Source organism: Puma concolor, chromosome F2 (genome assembly GCF_028749965.1).
Source record: "Puma concolor isolate L17-30 chromosome F2, mPumCon1.1.hap2, whole genome shotgun sequence".
NCBI classification, from domain to species: Eukaryota; Metazoa; Chordata; class Mammalia; order Carnivora; family Felidae; genus Puma; species Puma concolor.
In genome coordinates, this window is record NC_141684.1 from 53,765,880 (window position 1) to 53,782,972 (window position 17,093).

Consider the following 17,093-nt stretch of genomic DNA (forward strand, 5'->3'; position numbering starts at 1 on the left):
GTTGAGTAAGCCTGGAGGAAAGAGATTAGATTTCGGCTTGATAAATCCAATCTGTTAAAGCTGTGGCTTTTACATTTTCATAACTACAAGTTCAACAGGTTGTGTTACTCACTAGATACCTTTGTTTTGTTTTTTGTTTTTACCTTTGTTTAAATTTTTTTTTAATGTTGGGGCGCCTGGGTGGCGCAGTCGGTTAAGCGTCCGACTTCAGCCAGGTCACGATCTCGCGGTCCGTGAGTTCGAGCCCCGCGTCGGGCTCTGGGCTGATGGCTTGGAGCCTGGAGCCTGTTTCCGATTCTGTGTCTCCCTCTCTCTCTGCCCCTCCCCCATTCATGCTCTGTCTCTCTCTGTCCCAAAAATAAAAAAAAAAAACAAAAACAAAAAAAGTTGAAAAAAAAATTTTTTTTTTAATGTTTATTCATTTTTGAGAAACAGCATGAGCAGGGGAGGGGCAGAGAGAGGGAGACAATCTGAAGCAGGCTCCAGGTTCTGAGCTGTCAGCAAGGAGCCCAATGTGGGGCTTAAACCCACAAACCGTGAGCTCATGACCTGAGCTGAAGTCATACACTTAACCAACTGAGCCACCCAGGCGCCCCTCACTAGATACCTTTGTATTTTGAAAAGCTTGATAGTCATGCTCCTACTGGACTTTGATCCAGCAAAACAATTGTTACCTAAGTCCTATCACTTGAAAAGAATGTTCTGTAGCTTTTTTAAAAAACAGTTTTGCTGCATATGTGATTTATTTAAACTTTCAGAATGATTAGCAAACTTGTTATTTCCCTGCCTTAGTCCTGCTTTTGTGGTTTATGACTCTGGGAGAGGCAAGGAAGTCATTTCTCAGTGTTCTGAATAGAGCAAAGACTGAAAAACTATTTTTCACAAAGAATGAAGAAATGGTCATCAGAAGATCAAGTTAGGAGCTAAGTGGCCAGACTCCAGCCATCTCTTTTTGCAATTAGATGATCTTAAACTGCTTCAAGTGGTGACTGTGACAAAAACCTTATGACAGGTGAAGATGGAGACATAAATTTGAACATTCAACTATGGGATTCTGAAGGTAGGCAAGAAAGACTCATTCAAGAGGTAATGTTAAAGTCAAAGTGCCTAAACAAAGCAAAGATGGTCTTCAAGGCATTAATGCGTATTGATTGAAATACCCTAGTGCTTATTCTATCAAAGTGCTTTTGGTTGCAATATTGAATTGCAGATGTTTCAAACAGTATGAAAGACTCTTTTGCCAGTAATTCTTGGCAAATTGGGGCAATTACACAATTTTTTTCTTAGGCCATTTTATGGATTTCTTTGGACACAGAATTTGGTGTTAAAAGAGGCACAACATACGCTTTGGATTTGTAATGACCTACACATGCCCAGGAGGAGTGGGGTCTATTTCTTTGATCTGCTTCTAGATGGAGATCTCATTTTTTGCCATTTTGATAACTTCAACATTATTGGCCCTGATGATACTTGCCAATTCTTATATATATAGTAGGCTGTTAGGGTTACATCACGTACATTTCATGTTGCTGTTTCTAAAATTGTATCCATACTCCTTTTCATCATTCCAACATCAGTTGGAATAGTCCTCAAGTGTAGCATACCTGAAAAAGCAAACTTCCTGGAGGGAATAATTAGACCTGAGTTTTTATTTTAATGTTTGCAGGGATTTATTTGACTTTCAGAATGTTTCTAGAAATAACCTAGAGGAGCTTTCATGGGATGTCTTAGTTCCTGCTTTGGGTTTGTTATTTGGGTACAACTTTGTTAAAATTTTTGTGCTGCCTGTTCTTGTTTGTAAAATTGTTGCTATTGAAAGTCGGATACCGTTTCTTAGCTCTGCCATTATTCAATTCTTTTTCACAGTCCAAGGCCGACTTAGCTTCTGTGGCTCCTTTTATAGTGGCCATGTATTCTGGATGTGAAATGTTACTGATCTTTCTGCTTTACAAGGCTAAGAAAAGATGTATTCTTATCATAGAAGGTAAAAGGAAAAAGAAATCCCCTGGCCAAACTGCATTACTGAATTCCCACTCTGAATGAGGTACTGTGGGAGATTCCAAGAATATCAAAAAATGATGCCTGTTTTCAGTTCACTACAGACCATTAATGTACAGAAATTCAGAGGAAGGTGCCCATTTTTTCAAACATGTTGGTTTGGAAATGTTTTAGATAACTGGATTTGAATAGGACACTTTATTGTCTCTTAAACGGGGACGAGCAATAAGAAAATATTCCTTCTGTAGTGATTGTGATCTATCCCAAGTATTTAGGGAAGGGATCTCCATTGAATAGGCGGACAGTAAATGCTCACACAGTGAATGAATATGTAAATTCCTATCTGGGTCTCTCATTGGCTCATCAGAATCAGTACGTCTTAAATGTAGCACCTCTGCTGTCATAACTGTACTTACCTGGTCTTGCACATCTCCCGCTCAAGACATTACCATTTGCCCTGAAACACAGGGTCATCTCTTCCTCTTCTCCTTTCTTCATTCTTTCCTTTTTAGTCAAATTATTTCCTACAAAAAGTTTCCTATAATATCTTTTCACCAATCTCTTCATTCCCAGTAATATCACTTTTGTTCTGCCCTATGTTGTTGCTTCCCTAAACCTTTAACTCGCTTTTGGTCCTTCTGTCCACTTTCCAATCACTATCAGGTTAATTTTAAAATCTAACTTTGATCATGTATCTTCCCTGCTACAAGCTTCTCTGCCTTTTGAATAAAGTTTGTATTTCTTTTTTTTTTTTTCTAACATTTATTTATTTTTGGGACAGAGAGAGACAGAGCATGAACGGGGGAGGAGCAGAGAGAGAGGGAGACACAGAATCGGAAACAGGCTCCAGGCTCCGAGCCATCAGCCCGGAGCCCGACGCGGGGCTCGAACTCACGGACCGCGAGATCGTGACCTGGCTGAAGTCGGACGCTTAACCGACTGCGCCACCCAGGCGCCCCAAGTTTGTATTTCTTAGTGAGGTGTTTATTATACTCCCTGACTTCACTCTCTCTTTCCAGTTTTATCTCCACTCCCACTTCTTACACACAACCTTGCTCCATTCAAACTGGATGACTTGGTATCTCATGAATATGCCTGTGTTCATGCTATTCCTACAACCTACAAGGAGGCCTACCTCCTCTTTACCTCGATTTTGACTATTCCTACAGACCCGGCTCCAATGTCACCCTCTCCATGAAGCTTCTGCTAATCCCACTTAGCAACCTGTAAGTGAGATTTTCTCTAAGTTTTCCTCACAATTGTTTATATTTCATATTTAGCCAACTTGGCTTGTTTTACAGCTGTTTATATTCCTGTCATATTCTGTTTGCTATAAATTCTTGAACATGAGAATTACAAACACAATATATAAACAACACGATAGTGTAAGCAGTATTCATTTTGATACTCCCCATGTCTAGCACATTTCCTGCATGCTTATTCAAATAAAGGGCTGAAGTACAGACTAGGCCCCAAATGAATAGTGTGCTTGTTTTATAACACTTCTCAATTTTCAGTGGCAGTTTTTAGCATCTAGTTCATTTGTACTCCTCTCCAAAGATCATGCAGGCATCAATATTGAGAAATATTTCTGTAATCCTGCTCCTCACATTTCCTAGCCCTGGAGTAGGCAAGTTAATCTTTCTATAGTCCAGTATCCTCACCTAAAAAAATGGAGGTGGTAATGTGAACTCTGTCGAATTTTGTGAGAATTGTCAACTAAGAAAAAGAGGCAAAACTAAAGAAAAAATAAAGGTCTTTTCTTTGGAGTGTCGCAGTTGCAATTCAGAGAACACAGATTCTGTTAGCAACCAGAAAAGTGCCCCACTCATGTGGGCAAAGCAAGAGTTTATTCTGAGAAAGAATTGTGTTGCTTACGTGATTTTGATAAAGAGAAAAAAAAGACAAAACTTAATTGGTCCCCACCAGTTGAGCTGCTTTCGATTATTCTGACTTTTATTGGTGCTATCAAATGCAACTAATCTTACTATGTTTTAGTTAACTATTCTGCCTTCATGAAGTTCAAACCAACAGTTTTATGGTCCTAATGCCAGTTCTTTTTAGCAACTACCTATAAAACAGTTGCCACTTTGGACCCAGTTCACGAATTCACTAGTTAGAAAGGAAAATGGAGCTTCAAAATGGGATCTCTCATGTTCGGAAATTTTATTTCACAGAATTAAATGAGATCGTATGTACTTAGAGTAGTACCAGCACATGGTACATGTTCAGTGTTAGCTGCTGCTTTTTTTATCCTGGTTTAAACTTTGACCCTGAGATAGCTGTTGGTTTGAAATGTTAATCTGGTATCTCTGTATGGAGCCTAAAACTTTGAACATTTTCCTCTGTGATAGTCACTGTCGTACCCATAGTATTAGGGAAATTTTATTTAGTTTGGCAGCTAATACGACAACTCAAATTCTTTTTTTCTAATTTCACCAAACCCAGTATATGAATACCAAGATTTATAAAAGACCTGGTGTGGCATAGTGATGGATGGTTATTTATTCACCTTATAAAATGATAATTGCCTACATGGAATATTTTACTATTGACCCCTTTAAACAGAAATCTCTGCTTAGGAAGTTTATAATTAAGCTTATATAAATTTAACTTACATACATTTTCATGCACACACGTTACTGATTGGGAGACAAGAAATTGCCTTTCTAGTTACACTTTGTCATTAATCTTTATCATTGCATTGTGACCTCAAATAAGACACTTCTCTGCATTTCATTTTTCAAATCTGTAAAATGAACATATTCAAATGAGGTTTACGATCTTGCTCAATTCCTTAAGTCTGTGGTTCTGGCCTAAAACTCTAGGACCTAACATCATAGGCAAGGTGATGGGGTGATGTGAAGAAGATTCAGGTTGGTGGGAATTAACCACTCATAGATGCTGTTAAGGCAAAAACAAAAATAAGAGCTTCTTGAGAGCAGGGACAAATGCTATTCTTTGAATTCCCTACCATGTTTACCTCAATGCCTTGAATAGAGATCTCATTAAACATTGAATTAATTAATGAGCAATATCTATAAATGTCAAGATCATATACTGTGGAACCAGACAATGCCTGGGTCTGCAGTTCCCGTTCTGTCACCAGTTCAGTGACATTGGTCAAGTTACTTAATCTCTCTAGGCCTAAATTCATGTGCAAAGTGGGGATAATGACACTACAATGATATTGTTGTGAAGGTTAAGTGAGTTAATATTAGTCAAAGGTCCTCAGGACAATGCTTAGCCCATAGTAGACTCTATTATTATTACTCTGTACATACTTGAATGATCTTTAACCTTAAAAGCAGCTGAATGTACACGGATGGAATTTGGAATATATTTTCTCTTACAGATGTATCCTGGAAGACAGATTTTTACATGGTAAAATTTATCTAATATGGATGGGGATGAAGTTATTCAAGTTACCTTTTTTTAAAAAAATGAGGGGCATAGAGCATGCTGTCTGATTGCTTGGATTCATACCATTTTATATAGCCTTGATTGGTTAGACAAAAAGATCCAGAGATAGAGGGGTAAGATGCTTTTTTTATAAAGTTTCTTTCCAACCTTCAGGAGGGGGTGATTCCATGATACATTGTTCCAAGAATAAAAATTCTATCTGCAATTCCAACCTGTTTGTCAAAACACAAAAGCTTGTTAGAGATCCTGGAGACTGCATCCCTGAGGACCTGTACACTGTATGTAAATCTTTCATTTTAAAATCAAAGTCCACTAAATAATTAACTAATAAAGTCTTGGTATGTGGAATCTGATTTTTCCCCCCAGTAAAAGGAGTTGCTATTTAAAAGAAGTCAGCTCGGGGCGCCTGGGTGGCGCAGTCGGTTAAGCGTCCGACTTCAGCCAGGTCACGATCTCGCGGTCCGTGAGTTCGAGCCCCGCGTCGGGCTCTGGGCTGATGGCTCAGAGCCTGGAGCCTGTTTCCGATTCTGTGTCTCCCTCTCTCTCTGCCCCTCCCCCGTTCATGCTCTGTCTCTCTCTGTCCCAAAAACAAATAAATTAAAAAAAACGTTGGAAAAAAAATTTTTTAAAAAGAAGTCAGCTCCAGAGACTTAAGTAGAGTTAACAAGATACCCAAGATTGCTGGGAAAAGAATCACCAAGTTGGTCCCTCTTTTTTCAAATATAGGGTAATTGGGCACTATTACTCCTGCCCATGGGTGACCTTGGCACCTTGTGGCTGGGCAAAGGCCATTCCCCAAACCCCCTCCTTGTATAGTCAGGTGTCTGGGAAAGTATCAGGGGCATTGAGTCTCACCTCTTTTCCATTTTGAGGTTTAGTAGAATTAGAACTCTCATGGATGGAAGTCAGCTGGTAGGACAGGATATCAGAGACCCTGAAGAGGGAACTCGCATTTAGGGAAGTCTGGAATGGTGACCTGGCAGGCACATCAGAAGCAGATTTTGTCCTGACATATTATGTTGCTGATACTGGAACCTGCCTGACCCCCAACCACCATGGAATAGCCAGATGATTTGGGACTTGGAAAAATGGCTGCAGATAGGGCTGTAGGTTTCAAAACTGTTCCTTTGGGGAAGCCGAGAGCAATGTACCAGGTACTGAGGTCTCTGCAGCCATCTGAACTACTCAGAGCACTGGACAAAAATCTTTTGGATTGTGTGGGGGACCAGTTTCCAGCACTGCCAAAACCAGATATGCGCGCTAAAAGATTATCCAATTTTGGGTGTTTGGAAGACAGACAGTCACTGAAGCAACACTGACTTGAACAATTGTGAAGTAGCATCTGAGGCCCCTAGAAAAAGATTGGACTTCCTGCTCATTTGAGGTAGGTAGCCTGAAGTGTTATTTGAATAAGAAGTAAGATTTGATCTTCTGACTTAACGTTGCTTACACTGACTTTTAGCAGCTTTGCCAAATCAGTGAGACCATGCTCATTTAAAGGAGGTATAAACAGGACTCTGGTGACATTTTCTGCAAATGCCTGGAAAATTTCATTTGGTTACAAATCAACACTAGTTGCTATGTAGTTGGCAAGATTATCATAGCTGTCAACGAAGAACCAGAAACCTAATTTCTCAAGTTTTCCTGAATTCCTGAAGACAGCACAGGCTGCAGAAAGGAGGTTAGAACAAAAAATAAAAAGAGGCCAAATCTCCAATGCCTAAGCAGTTCTGGATCCAGCGGTCAGGACAGGGCTAGAGCCTCAAACGCCGCAATCTGGGCGGATCTATCCCAGACGGAGTCCCGCCTATGTGGGCGGGGCCGCAGGGGTGGGACTTCCTGTCCGGAACATTTTTTCACTCACAGGAAGAACACAGCCACGGATCCTGCCGGTAGTCTAGTGATAGAGTCTGACCTCTTCCAACTTAAGGTACGTCCTGCGTTCCTTCTACCCCATACCGGCTCTCAGGCGGTCTTGGCGGGAGCTTCGAGCCTGGGTGCTGCGGAGCGGCCCTCCGCGGGCGGGAGTGGGTGGGCGCGGTCAGTCGTGCAGGGGTTGGCGCCCAGGGACAGAGGCCGCAGCTGGGGCCGCTATTATCTCTGCAGTGTTGTCCTTAACCCCCGCCGCGGAGTGACCCCACAGCGTGTAGCGATTTCGCTCGCGGGCTCTCTCTGCACCTTTGCGGCGGCTTATGTCGCGTAAGTTCTTTTAAATTTTACTGATTCCAAGGCAGCTCAGAGACCTGGCATATTCCCAGGGTCATGCAGTCCCAGTGTAACCCCCTGATCCTGTCCTGTGCAGTCGTGCTGCTGGGAACTGGTGACAGGAAGGTGGCTGTGTTCCCACTGTCAGGAAGGCTGTGACCAGCACAGAAACAGTTGAAAATGTTTCAGGTGTGTTTGTCTTTAGGAAAATGAAAGTGAATAAAATACTTCTCTCTTCGGTCGAGAAGTCTGCTCAAAGTGGTTTGGAGTATAAGGCACTTAACACAAATAATCAAAACCTATGGAAGATATTCCTGAGTACCCTAAGTGTGATACACCAAGTTTTATGAGCTCTTCCAGGCCAAGGCATCTTCCCAGCTTCTCCCTGCATATTCCTTCCTAAGGAATGTCATTGAGATTCAGGACTCGGTTGTTGCCTACTCAGGTGACTTCTATAGTATTTATGTCTATAGGCCACACCTCTTCTATGAGTTCAGGATCCATACGTTCAACTGCCTAGTGATGTCTCCTTTTGGTTTCATAAAGTCTCTTCCGGACCTCTACTAATTAAACTTTTGATCTCCCTACCTCCTACCCAAATTCCCAAATTGACTCTTTTCTGTTATTCTCTGTTTCAAAAGATGTCGCTATTATCCATTCAGTTGTTAAAGTGGAAAATCTGGGCATCATTGAACTCTTCCTCTTCTTCCTAACCTATATCCAAATTATTGCTAAATGTCCCCAACTTTACCTCTCAAAGCAAGTATCTCTTGATTATCTCAACTTCTGTCTATATATCTCTCCCTCCATTCTCCCAAGTTCAAGCCAACTGTCAGGTCTTCTCTGGACTACTGCATTCTAATTCTAAATCTCCAATCCAGTCTGCCTAGCATCCACTCTCCACTCTAACCTCCACCCTCCAATCTGTTATCATCAGTAGCCAAGGTGAAATGATTCTTCAGGGCTCTCAAATCAAATGTTACCTCTAAGGCTCTGATTGGGATGATCCCTACTATCACCCCAGTCTCATTTCTCCTGCCTTTCTTTGAGATCTGGGCTGTCACATTTAAGCCTTTTAGTTACTTTTCACTTACATCCCATAGTCTAGTCCAATTAGTTAATACCTGTTCATTTGTCCTTTAGATCTTGGTTTAATCAGTCATCAGGGCAACCTTATCTGATACTGAAAGCCAGGTTAAAGCTTTCCTGTTCCATGCTTCTCATTGCATTTCTTCTCCTTAGCCTTTATTTTTTTTTTCTGGTGTTTTGTTTGTTTGTTTGGTTTTGGTTTTAATAACACCTAAGGGCACCTGGGTGGCTCAGGTCATGATCACCTGGTTCATGGGTTTGAGCCTCACATCGGGTTCTGTGCTGACATTGCGGAGCCTGCTTGGGATTCTCTTTCTTTCTCTCTCTGCCTCTTCCCTGCTCGTGCGCTCTTTCTCTCTCTCTCTCTTTAAATAAATAAATGGACTTAAAAAAAATATATGTCTACCCGCTAGCGAGTAAGTATGAACTGGGCCTGTTTTTCCTCACCATGACACAGTATATAATAGGTATTCAGCAAGTAGCTATCAAATGATTAAATAATGAATTCTGAATAGAGAATCCGTAGAAGGAAGGGTAGCTTTTGAAATGGGCATTAAAGGATTGGTGGGAGTTATAGCCATGCTGTTAGAAGGTAGAGATATGAGTGGCTTGAGCAGTTTCTGACAAGGAAGCAGATGCATTGTGAGAACATCTAGATCTGTTAAGCCTGGAAGAGCGGAATAGGAGTAAGAATGGGGGGGGGGAGTTTGAAAACAGTTCTTGAGACACTCTAAGCAGTTACTTGTGTAACTCAAAAAGTGGCTTCCCTTTTATATTAAAAAAAGTTCTTAGGAAGAAAAAGGGACTACAAGCAGAAACCGCTCACTGTATATGCCCTTTGCCCTTTCTTCTTTTTCCTACACTGGGAATGCCATGGTAGGGAATTGTGAGTAGTCTTTCAGGTGAAACTGTGTGTCAGTTATTCTCAATTATAAAGGTGATACAATTGGAGTTGCTTTATAAATGATGACACATTTTTCTGAGTCTGACCCCTCGAAAAGCTTCACTGTCCCAGGTACCGATTTTAGAGTGTGGTCAAGCCAGTGGTGAGTTATTTTGGTATTCTTTTCAGAAGTCAGTAGAAAACTAGACAGAAGACAAAAATATGTTGGCTTTTTCTGGGAAATAAATTTCTTCATTATTTTTTTAGTCCCAAAATTTTCTTTCCCTCAGATTTTGTAATAGAAGATCAGAGGACTTTAAAATCAGAAATGAATTCAACTTCTGTGTCATCTGTCCGTATAACCTTGGACAAATTATCATCTCTGAGCTTAAAGTTCTATATCTTTACAACCTCATTAAAAAACGTCATATGTAAAACCCCAAACTGCCTGATGTTCATTAGTACATGTACCTTCTGTGCCTTCCTTTCAAAGCTTCTCTAATTTCAGTATTCCCAGTGTTCTTTTTTCACTTTATTCTCCACTCAAGCATGCACCTATCTTTTAAAATACTTAATGTGCCTCTTTCTCCATCCCCCAAACCAATGTTGTTTTTTAATTTACTTTTTAAGTTTTATTTTTAGAGAGAGCTCGAGCAAGGGAGAGGAGTAAAGGGAAGGAGGAGGGGAGGGAGGGAGAGAGAGAGAGAGAGAGGGAGAGACAGAGAGGGAGAGAGAGAATCTTAAGCAGGCTCCACGCTCAGTGCAGAGCCTGACATGGGCCTCAATTGCATGATCCTAGTATCAAGACCTGAGCTGAAATCAGGACACTCAACTGACTGAGCCCCCCAACCAGCTGAGCCACCCAGGTGCCCCTGATTGTTTTTTTTTTTTAATTTTTAATGGTTTTTTTTTTGTTTTTTTTTTTTTTTTTTGAGAGAGAGACACACAGTGAGTGGGGAAAGGTCAGAGAGAGAGGGAGACATAGAATCCAAAGCAGGCTCCAGGCTCTGAGCTGTCAGCACAGAGCCCGATGTGGGGCTCGAACTCACAAACCATGAGATCAGACCTGAGCCCAAGTCGGACGCCTAACCGACTGAGCCATCCAGGTGCCCCTGTTTTTTTTTTTTTTTAATGTGATGTTGTGGGCACTTTAGGAAACACTTTTATGGAGTATTTTTTTGTTATGTAAATGATTCTACAATGTAAGAGATTGAGGTTAAGAATACTTCTTAATGGACCTTGAGTGAATCTTGAGAAATATTGAACTCTAAGATACGGAAGAAGGCAAATCCAAAATGAAAGTATTTTGCTAACTGAGTTGTTTTTGTGAACTAACTATTCTGTAATTAAGACTTAGGGATTTTTAACTGCTTTGTCCTGACTCCTGTTAAATCTGCTCAGAAGATGGCTGATCCTTGGCAGGAATGCATGGACTATGCAGTAACCCTAGCAAGACAGGCTGGAGAGGTATGAACGGAAATCTTGTTGGCCATTGTGTGTCGGATGTGGACAGCATGTGGTTGTTGTGTGAAATAAAACATGTATCTTGATCTGCACTTGTTTTCATTTTACTAAACATTTTAAACGGAGTCAATACTCTGATTTTATGTCACTAAACTTTTTGTGATGACAATTGTGAATCTAAAATAGGATGTATGATTTTATGACTTTCTACCTAGGTCCTAACCACTAAAGGTTTATTTTGTGTACATTGTGGTAAGACATTTTTAAGAACATCATTTAAGACTAGATTGAATGTTTTAAACCATTTCTATATTTCACCTTTTAGTTTAATTTAAAATGACATGCATTTTCTATTTGCTTATCAAAAAAAAATCTTTTCAGGTGGTTCGTGAAGCTATAAAAAATGAAATGAATGTCATGGTCAAAAGTTCTCCAGCTGATTTGGTAACAGCTACTGACCAAAAAATTGAAAAAATGCTTCTCTCTTCCATAAAGGAAAAGTATCCATCTCACAGGTATTTTTTATTTTAGTCTCACATGATAAATTAAAATGTAGTTAGAGTCCATGTACTAGACAAAAATTTTGAATCTAGACACAGAAATTGACTTTGGTTGACTTAAGCTGCAAAGCAATTTATTTGGAGGGTGGTGGGTGGCTCAGAAACCCTGAGATCAGGGCTTAGGCAGAAACCAGGAAGGAAGACAGAGCTGAGATGCCACAGGAGCCATTGCTTCACATGCCACCAGTAGCCTCATTGTTGACTCTGCTATAGCTTTGGATGTCTTTGCCTCATTATCTTAAGATTACAAATCCTGGGAAGGAACATCTTGCTGAACTCGGGTTGTTTGCCCAAACTCAAGCTGCCAGGAAGTAGCAAATGGGCTATTTGGATTCCTACATAGTAGGAGTAGTGTTTGGATGCTGGGAAGCTAAGGTCACAAATGTCTGCCATAGGCACGATTTAGAAGTTGAGTTTTATTCTCTATATTGCAAACTTTTTTACATTGTAGAGTGGTGGTAACTCTAACGATTTTGAGAGAAAAATACCAAAATCAGGGCTCTCTTACACACAGACATATTGTAGACACATCATCATCACTTTAAAATTTTTTATTTTTGAGGAAGAGAGTGCGCAAGTGAGCGTGAGCAGGGGAGGGGCAGAGAGCAAGGGAGACACAGAATCTGAAGCAGGCTCCAGGCTCTGAGCTGTCAGCACAGAGCCCGACACAGGGCTCAAACTCGTGAACTGTGAGATCATGGCCCAAGCCAAAGTTGGACGCTTAACCAAATGAGTCACCCAGACGTCCCACCACTTTAAAGTTTTAACATTGTCATTCTCTCCTTCTTGTTCATGCCATTGACTATTCCTGGTATTTTAGCCATTGAGAAGAAAAAATGTTTTAAGCTGTGGCTAAATATACTTCCTCTCAATAAAAAAGGTTTTACAGCTAAGTGAAAAAGGGATAAAAGAAAACCATAATTATAGGACAGTTCAGTATTGAATAAAGGAAATAAAATAATCAATAAAGGGAAAAAAAAGCCAATGAACTCAGACACCATTTACAAATTCACCTGGGATTTATTACCTAGCATGCTTAAGGAAGGCATGCAGACACAGTAATTTTGGTGGGTAATTTGCTTTCTCATTGACTTATTTAATGATCTCTATGTTACTTATTGCTGCATTAATTACCCTAAAAACTTTGGGGCTCTAGACAAGCATTTATTATCTGAGTTTGCTAGAGTCGGTAATATGGAAGTAGCTTGGCTGCATGCTTCTGGTCAGAGTCTCATAAAGTTAGAGTGAAACTGTCGGTCAGGGCTGCAGGCATTTCAAGACTCACCTAGGGCCAAAGGATAAGTTCCCTTATGTGATTGTTGGTGACTTCAGTTCCTCATGGGTTGTCTACTAACAGCTTTCCTTAGTTCCTTGCCATGTGGGCCTCTCCATAGCGCACCTTATAACATGGTGGCTGCCTCCCCTGCCCTGGAGCAAGAGAGGGAAGGCGAGAGAGGGAGAAAATAAATAAGATAGAAACCACAGTACCATTTGGTGAATGAGTCTTCAGAGTTGCATATTATAACTGCTGCTTTGTTCTGTTGGTTAGAAGGGAGTCACTCAATTCAAATTCACACTCAGGGAGAGGGGTGGTTAGGTTCTCCTCTTAGAAGAGCGTAAGAGAACTTGTAGATTTATTTTTAAAACCACATTTCCTTAATAAGTCCTCATCTGCGAGAAATGTGTGTGCGTACACATGTGTGTACCTTTGTTTTTCCTGGTATTCCATCTGAGAATTTTGAATTTTATTTTTCACATGACTTTGTTCCAGGAGAAATAAAGTTTTCTCATTTTACCGGTCTGAAGGAAGAAGGAACAACAATAGAAAAGTGGTACATGGACTTTTGTTATGTATTCTAGTCGTCTCTGAATATAAGGAAATGTAAAAGTTTGAAAATTGTTGAAAGCAGTATAAAGATTTTGAATTTTTCATTCTTGGTTTTAGTTTCATTGGTGAGGAATCTGTGGCAGCTGGGGAAAAAAGTGTCTTAACCGACAGCCCTACATGGATCATTGACCCTATTGATGGAACAACTAATTTTGTCCATAGGTATGTTTTTAAAATGTTAATACTGTAGTTACTGTTTGTATACTAACTGAATGGACCTTTAGAATATTCTGTTCACAGACCTCGATGCTTTAGAGAATTGTATAATTTGTAGAGTGAAATGTATTATGCAGAATTTTCATGAGATGTGGAAGAGGTGACAAAATATTCATGTCATGGACTTGTGCAGTGAAGTGCCCTGTTCACCATTCTTTTTCTCACTATTGGAGCCATATAAAATGTAAGCAAGTAACATTGCTGCTTTGAGATTAAGGAGCTAGTGGGATCAGTATGGGGGGGTGGGGGTCATATAAAATGTTGTCTATATAGAGTGGGTTCAATCCAGGAGAGAAACTATTGAGCATGGGTTGCATGATCAACAGCCTTGGGTTTGAATCCAGATGCCTTTTTTTTAAGTTTATTTATTTTGAGAGAGTGTGTGCATGTATACGCATGAGCAGGGGAGGGGCAGAGAGAGAGGAAGGAGAGAATCTCAAGCTGACAGCATTGAGCCCAATGCAGAGCTCCATCCCACAAACTGTGAGATCATGACCTGTGCTGAAATCAAGAGTTGGATGCTTAACCGACTAAGCCACCCAGGTGCCCCCATATGCTCTTTTATAGGCTTTGTGACCTTGGGCAAGCTATTTAATCTTCCTAAGTTTCAGTTGTTGTTGTTTAATGTATAAAATGGACATATTAATGGTACGGTACCTGCCTCATAGAACTGTTTGTTCTTGAGATTCAGTGAGTAGTACTTTGAATTTAGTGTAGTGCCTGGCACAAAGTAAGTCTGCATCTCTGTGTAGTAGCACTGAAAGAGAGCCCAAGGGTATTGCCAGTGACCGTTAAAATGGGTAGTCTAGTTTGGTGGACTTACATAGATGTTATATTTGAAGTTGCCATGTAGGTATACGTATGTTTACTAATTCAGAGTTGTTAAAGTCTGTAAAGCTAAGATTTCAAATCTGTATGTGGAGTGTTAACATGGAAAGATGTTGTGGTATAACCTATAGAAGACTATAATACAGAGGGTATATGCTACGATCCCATTTTTGTTACAATGAAAACTCAAATATTTCTTAAACTTTTTATTTTCAATAGTTGAACACATTTTTTCATATTTTCTTCGTCTTGATTCTGGAGTAGAAATTACAACCTATGTGTTCAAAACCCTCATGCAGCCACAGCAATAACTGTGGTTAACAGTTTACTTTTCAGATGTGAAGCTCCAAATTTGGTGTTAAAGACAAGAAACAGTTTATTCTGTACAATTTAATACCTATGTTTATAGGTCCCCTGTGGGAGAAATGACCAAAAAAGACTTTTTTTAACCATGGTCAATTAAAATTTTTTTGCATTTGTTTTTATTTTTGGAAAAATTATTTTATATAGTTACTATATTCATGACATATGACATTCCAGAGATCTAAAATGGCAGGCAGTGCAAGGTGTCCTTCCCACTTCTGACCCCAGTTTCTCAGGACCAGTTTCTGGAGGTGGCCACTGTTGCCACATTCTTGGGAATTCTTTCAGAGATGTTTCATGCCTATAGAAGCATCCTTTATGTATGTATGTGTATGTATGTATACACCTCTCCCCTCACTATTTACACAAAGATTACATACTACTCACACTGTTCTGGGGGAGGAGGGATGAGACTATATGAAAAAGTATGTAGTCAATTATGTTATGAAAGAACATGTTTATTGAAAGTAATACTTATCTTGATAAATATGTATATGTGTGTGTGTTTTTTTTTAAGGTTTCCTTTTGTAGCTGTTTCAATTGGCTTTACTGTAAATAAAAAGGTATGCTGTTTAAATGTATGATTGGTAAAATGCCTTGCTCTCATTTTCTGAGAAAGAGTAAATGTGTCTTTGTAATAAATTTAGGTTTGTCTCTACATTCAATTTACATAGATGCATTATTTCAAAATACACTACGGAACTCTTAAAGTTGGCATGATACCTTTTCCAGTAAGAATAAAAATTTAATGTCTTCTGAGAAGCAAGAATTGAAAAAAACCTCGCAAGTAACTGAAATACAATTCAGTGTTTAATCACCATGATCTATTGTGATAGAGTCAGATATGATGGGTGTTGTGATCTAAATGCTTAACAGAAGTGGTAGGATTGGAGCTAGGAATGCCTTACTAGGCGTCAGTGAAGGGAGACTTGGAAAGACCAGAAAGCGGCAGTGGCCAAAGCATGGTTGGAAAATGCTGAGTGTGTTCAGGAACTCAATTACTTGCTATATCTAAAACCCAATAGAATATAATCTCTAGCTATTATGTTTCCTTGTTTGGCTATTTGGTCAAACAGTGATGTGTACTAACATCTTCTTCAAGGAGCTTGTGATAAATTTGACCAGCATGTATACAAGAGAGTCAAGAAATCTGTGAAAATAAAAATGCATCTTAGGCACAAAGTGTGTTAATTAGTGAGAACATCCAAAAGAAGCTAAAGGAGCCTTGAGCATATAATCGGCCCTGGGCTGTGTGCTGTCCCTGCCACTGAACTAGCTCACACTTCGTGCAAAAGTTAGATGTGTAAACAGATAAATATGTGCTGGGACTATGAAAAAAGGCTGTGAGAACATGAAGAAGGTATATCCAGTTATGCCTAGAGTGGTTTGGGGAGGCCTTCGTAACAGAAGGGGTCTTAGGAAGTCAGTCATGTGAGTTTGGTCTTAGCAACTTAGGAGTTTGCCAGATAAGAAAAGGAGGAAAGCATTTGAATCAGAACAGCTTGGAGAAGAGCATGATGTGTATGGGGAACAAGATGCTCATCGTGAATGAAACTCTGAAAGTGGCAGGGGCAGAATTGATGAGGTGAGTTAGTTGTGATTTTGTTGTGAGGCACTGTGGCCTGTCTGTGCCAGAACATTTGGGTTTTGTTTTAAGGCAGTAGGAAATCAATAGAGGTTTTAAAGTACAGAGTGACAGATAATTCCAGCAATGTAGAGATCATACCAGAGGGGTGCAAAGGGTGATTCTGAACTAAGATGGGGCAGTGAGGATGGCTGAGGAAATGCCAAAATCAAGAAGTACTTTCAAGATAAAATTTGCAGAGGGAGACACACGGGGAAGGAATGAGGTGTGATCAGATAATGAGTGATTTTTGACCTCGGGCTGAGGCTGCTGCAAGACTAACTCAAACCTGGCTTCCTACCTCTGATAATGGGGTTATAAGTGGCACAGGCCAAAGTTAAAAGTGGTAGTTGAATTTATAGACTGGAAAGAACGAACTTACAAGAATATAGAGAGCTAAAAGGGAAATGGAAGAAATGGAAGAATGAGCAAATCCTGAGCCACATCACTTTTAAGGGTTGGACACAGAACAAGGTCCTTAAAAAAACTGACCCCAAGATAGATTAGTGAGTGAAGTAGGACTAAGAGTACTGCCAGAAACCTGGAGGTGCT

At 40.0% G+C, this 17,093-nt stretch overlaps 2 protein-coding genes and 1 long non-coding RNA gene across 9 annotated transcripts in view; all 3 read left to right on the plus strand.

Moving 5' to 3' along the window:
- LOC147572016 (uncharacterized) overlaps window positions 1-5,774 on the plus strand; it is a 463,768-nt gene extending 457,994 nt beyond the window's left edge. Inside the window, exons 2-3 of the long non-coding RNA XR_015247040.1 lie at window positions 2,533-2,733; window positions 2,961-5,774. This is a non-coding gene — a long non-coding RNA (uncharacterized LOC147572016). The remainder of the gene's footprint in view (window positions 1-2,532; window positions 2,734-2,960) is intronic.
- SLC10A5 (solute carrier family 10 member 5) lies at window positions 403-2,499 on the plus strand. Its single transcript, XM_086695974.1, is given in 10 exon segments — window positions 403-915; window positions 918-995; window positions 998-1,084; window positions 1,087-1,140; window positions 1,143-1,339; window positions 1,341-1,508; window positions 1,511-1,640; window positions 1,643-1,696; window positions 1,699-1,852; window positions 1,854-2,499. Coding segments are annotated over 10 exon segments (1,218 nt in total). The 5' UTR covers window positions 403-809; the 3' UTR covers window positions 2,044-2,499.
- A 290-nt stretch (window positions 5,775-6,064) lies between the features above and the next one.
- The window catches only part of IMPA1 (inositol monophosphatase 1), a 35,718-nt gene continuing 24,689 nt past the window's right edge, over window positions 6,065-17,093 (plus strand). The window contains exons 1-6 of one of the 7 annotated variants that reach the window (XM_086695977.1): window positions 6,065-6,805; window positions 7,288-7,351; window positions 10,950-11,065; window positions 11,444-11,577; window positions 13,568-13,672; window positions 15,435-15,480. In XM_086695977.1, the coding sequence (XP_086552103.1) occupies window positions 11,003-11,065; window positions 11,444-11,577; window positions 13,568-13,672; window positions 15,435-15,480 (348 nt within the window). In that variant the 5' untranslated portion in view covers window positions 6,065-6,805; window positions 7,288-7,351; window positions 10,950-11,002. Of the gene's footprint in view, window positions 7,352-7,603; window positions 7,621-10,949; window positions 11,066-11,443; window positions 11,578-13,567; window positions 13,673-15,434; window positions 15,481-17,093 lie in introns of those variants that run through there. The other 6 variants (XM_086695976.1, XM_086695978.1, XM_025922488.2 and 3 more) reach the window with 6 other exon arrangements.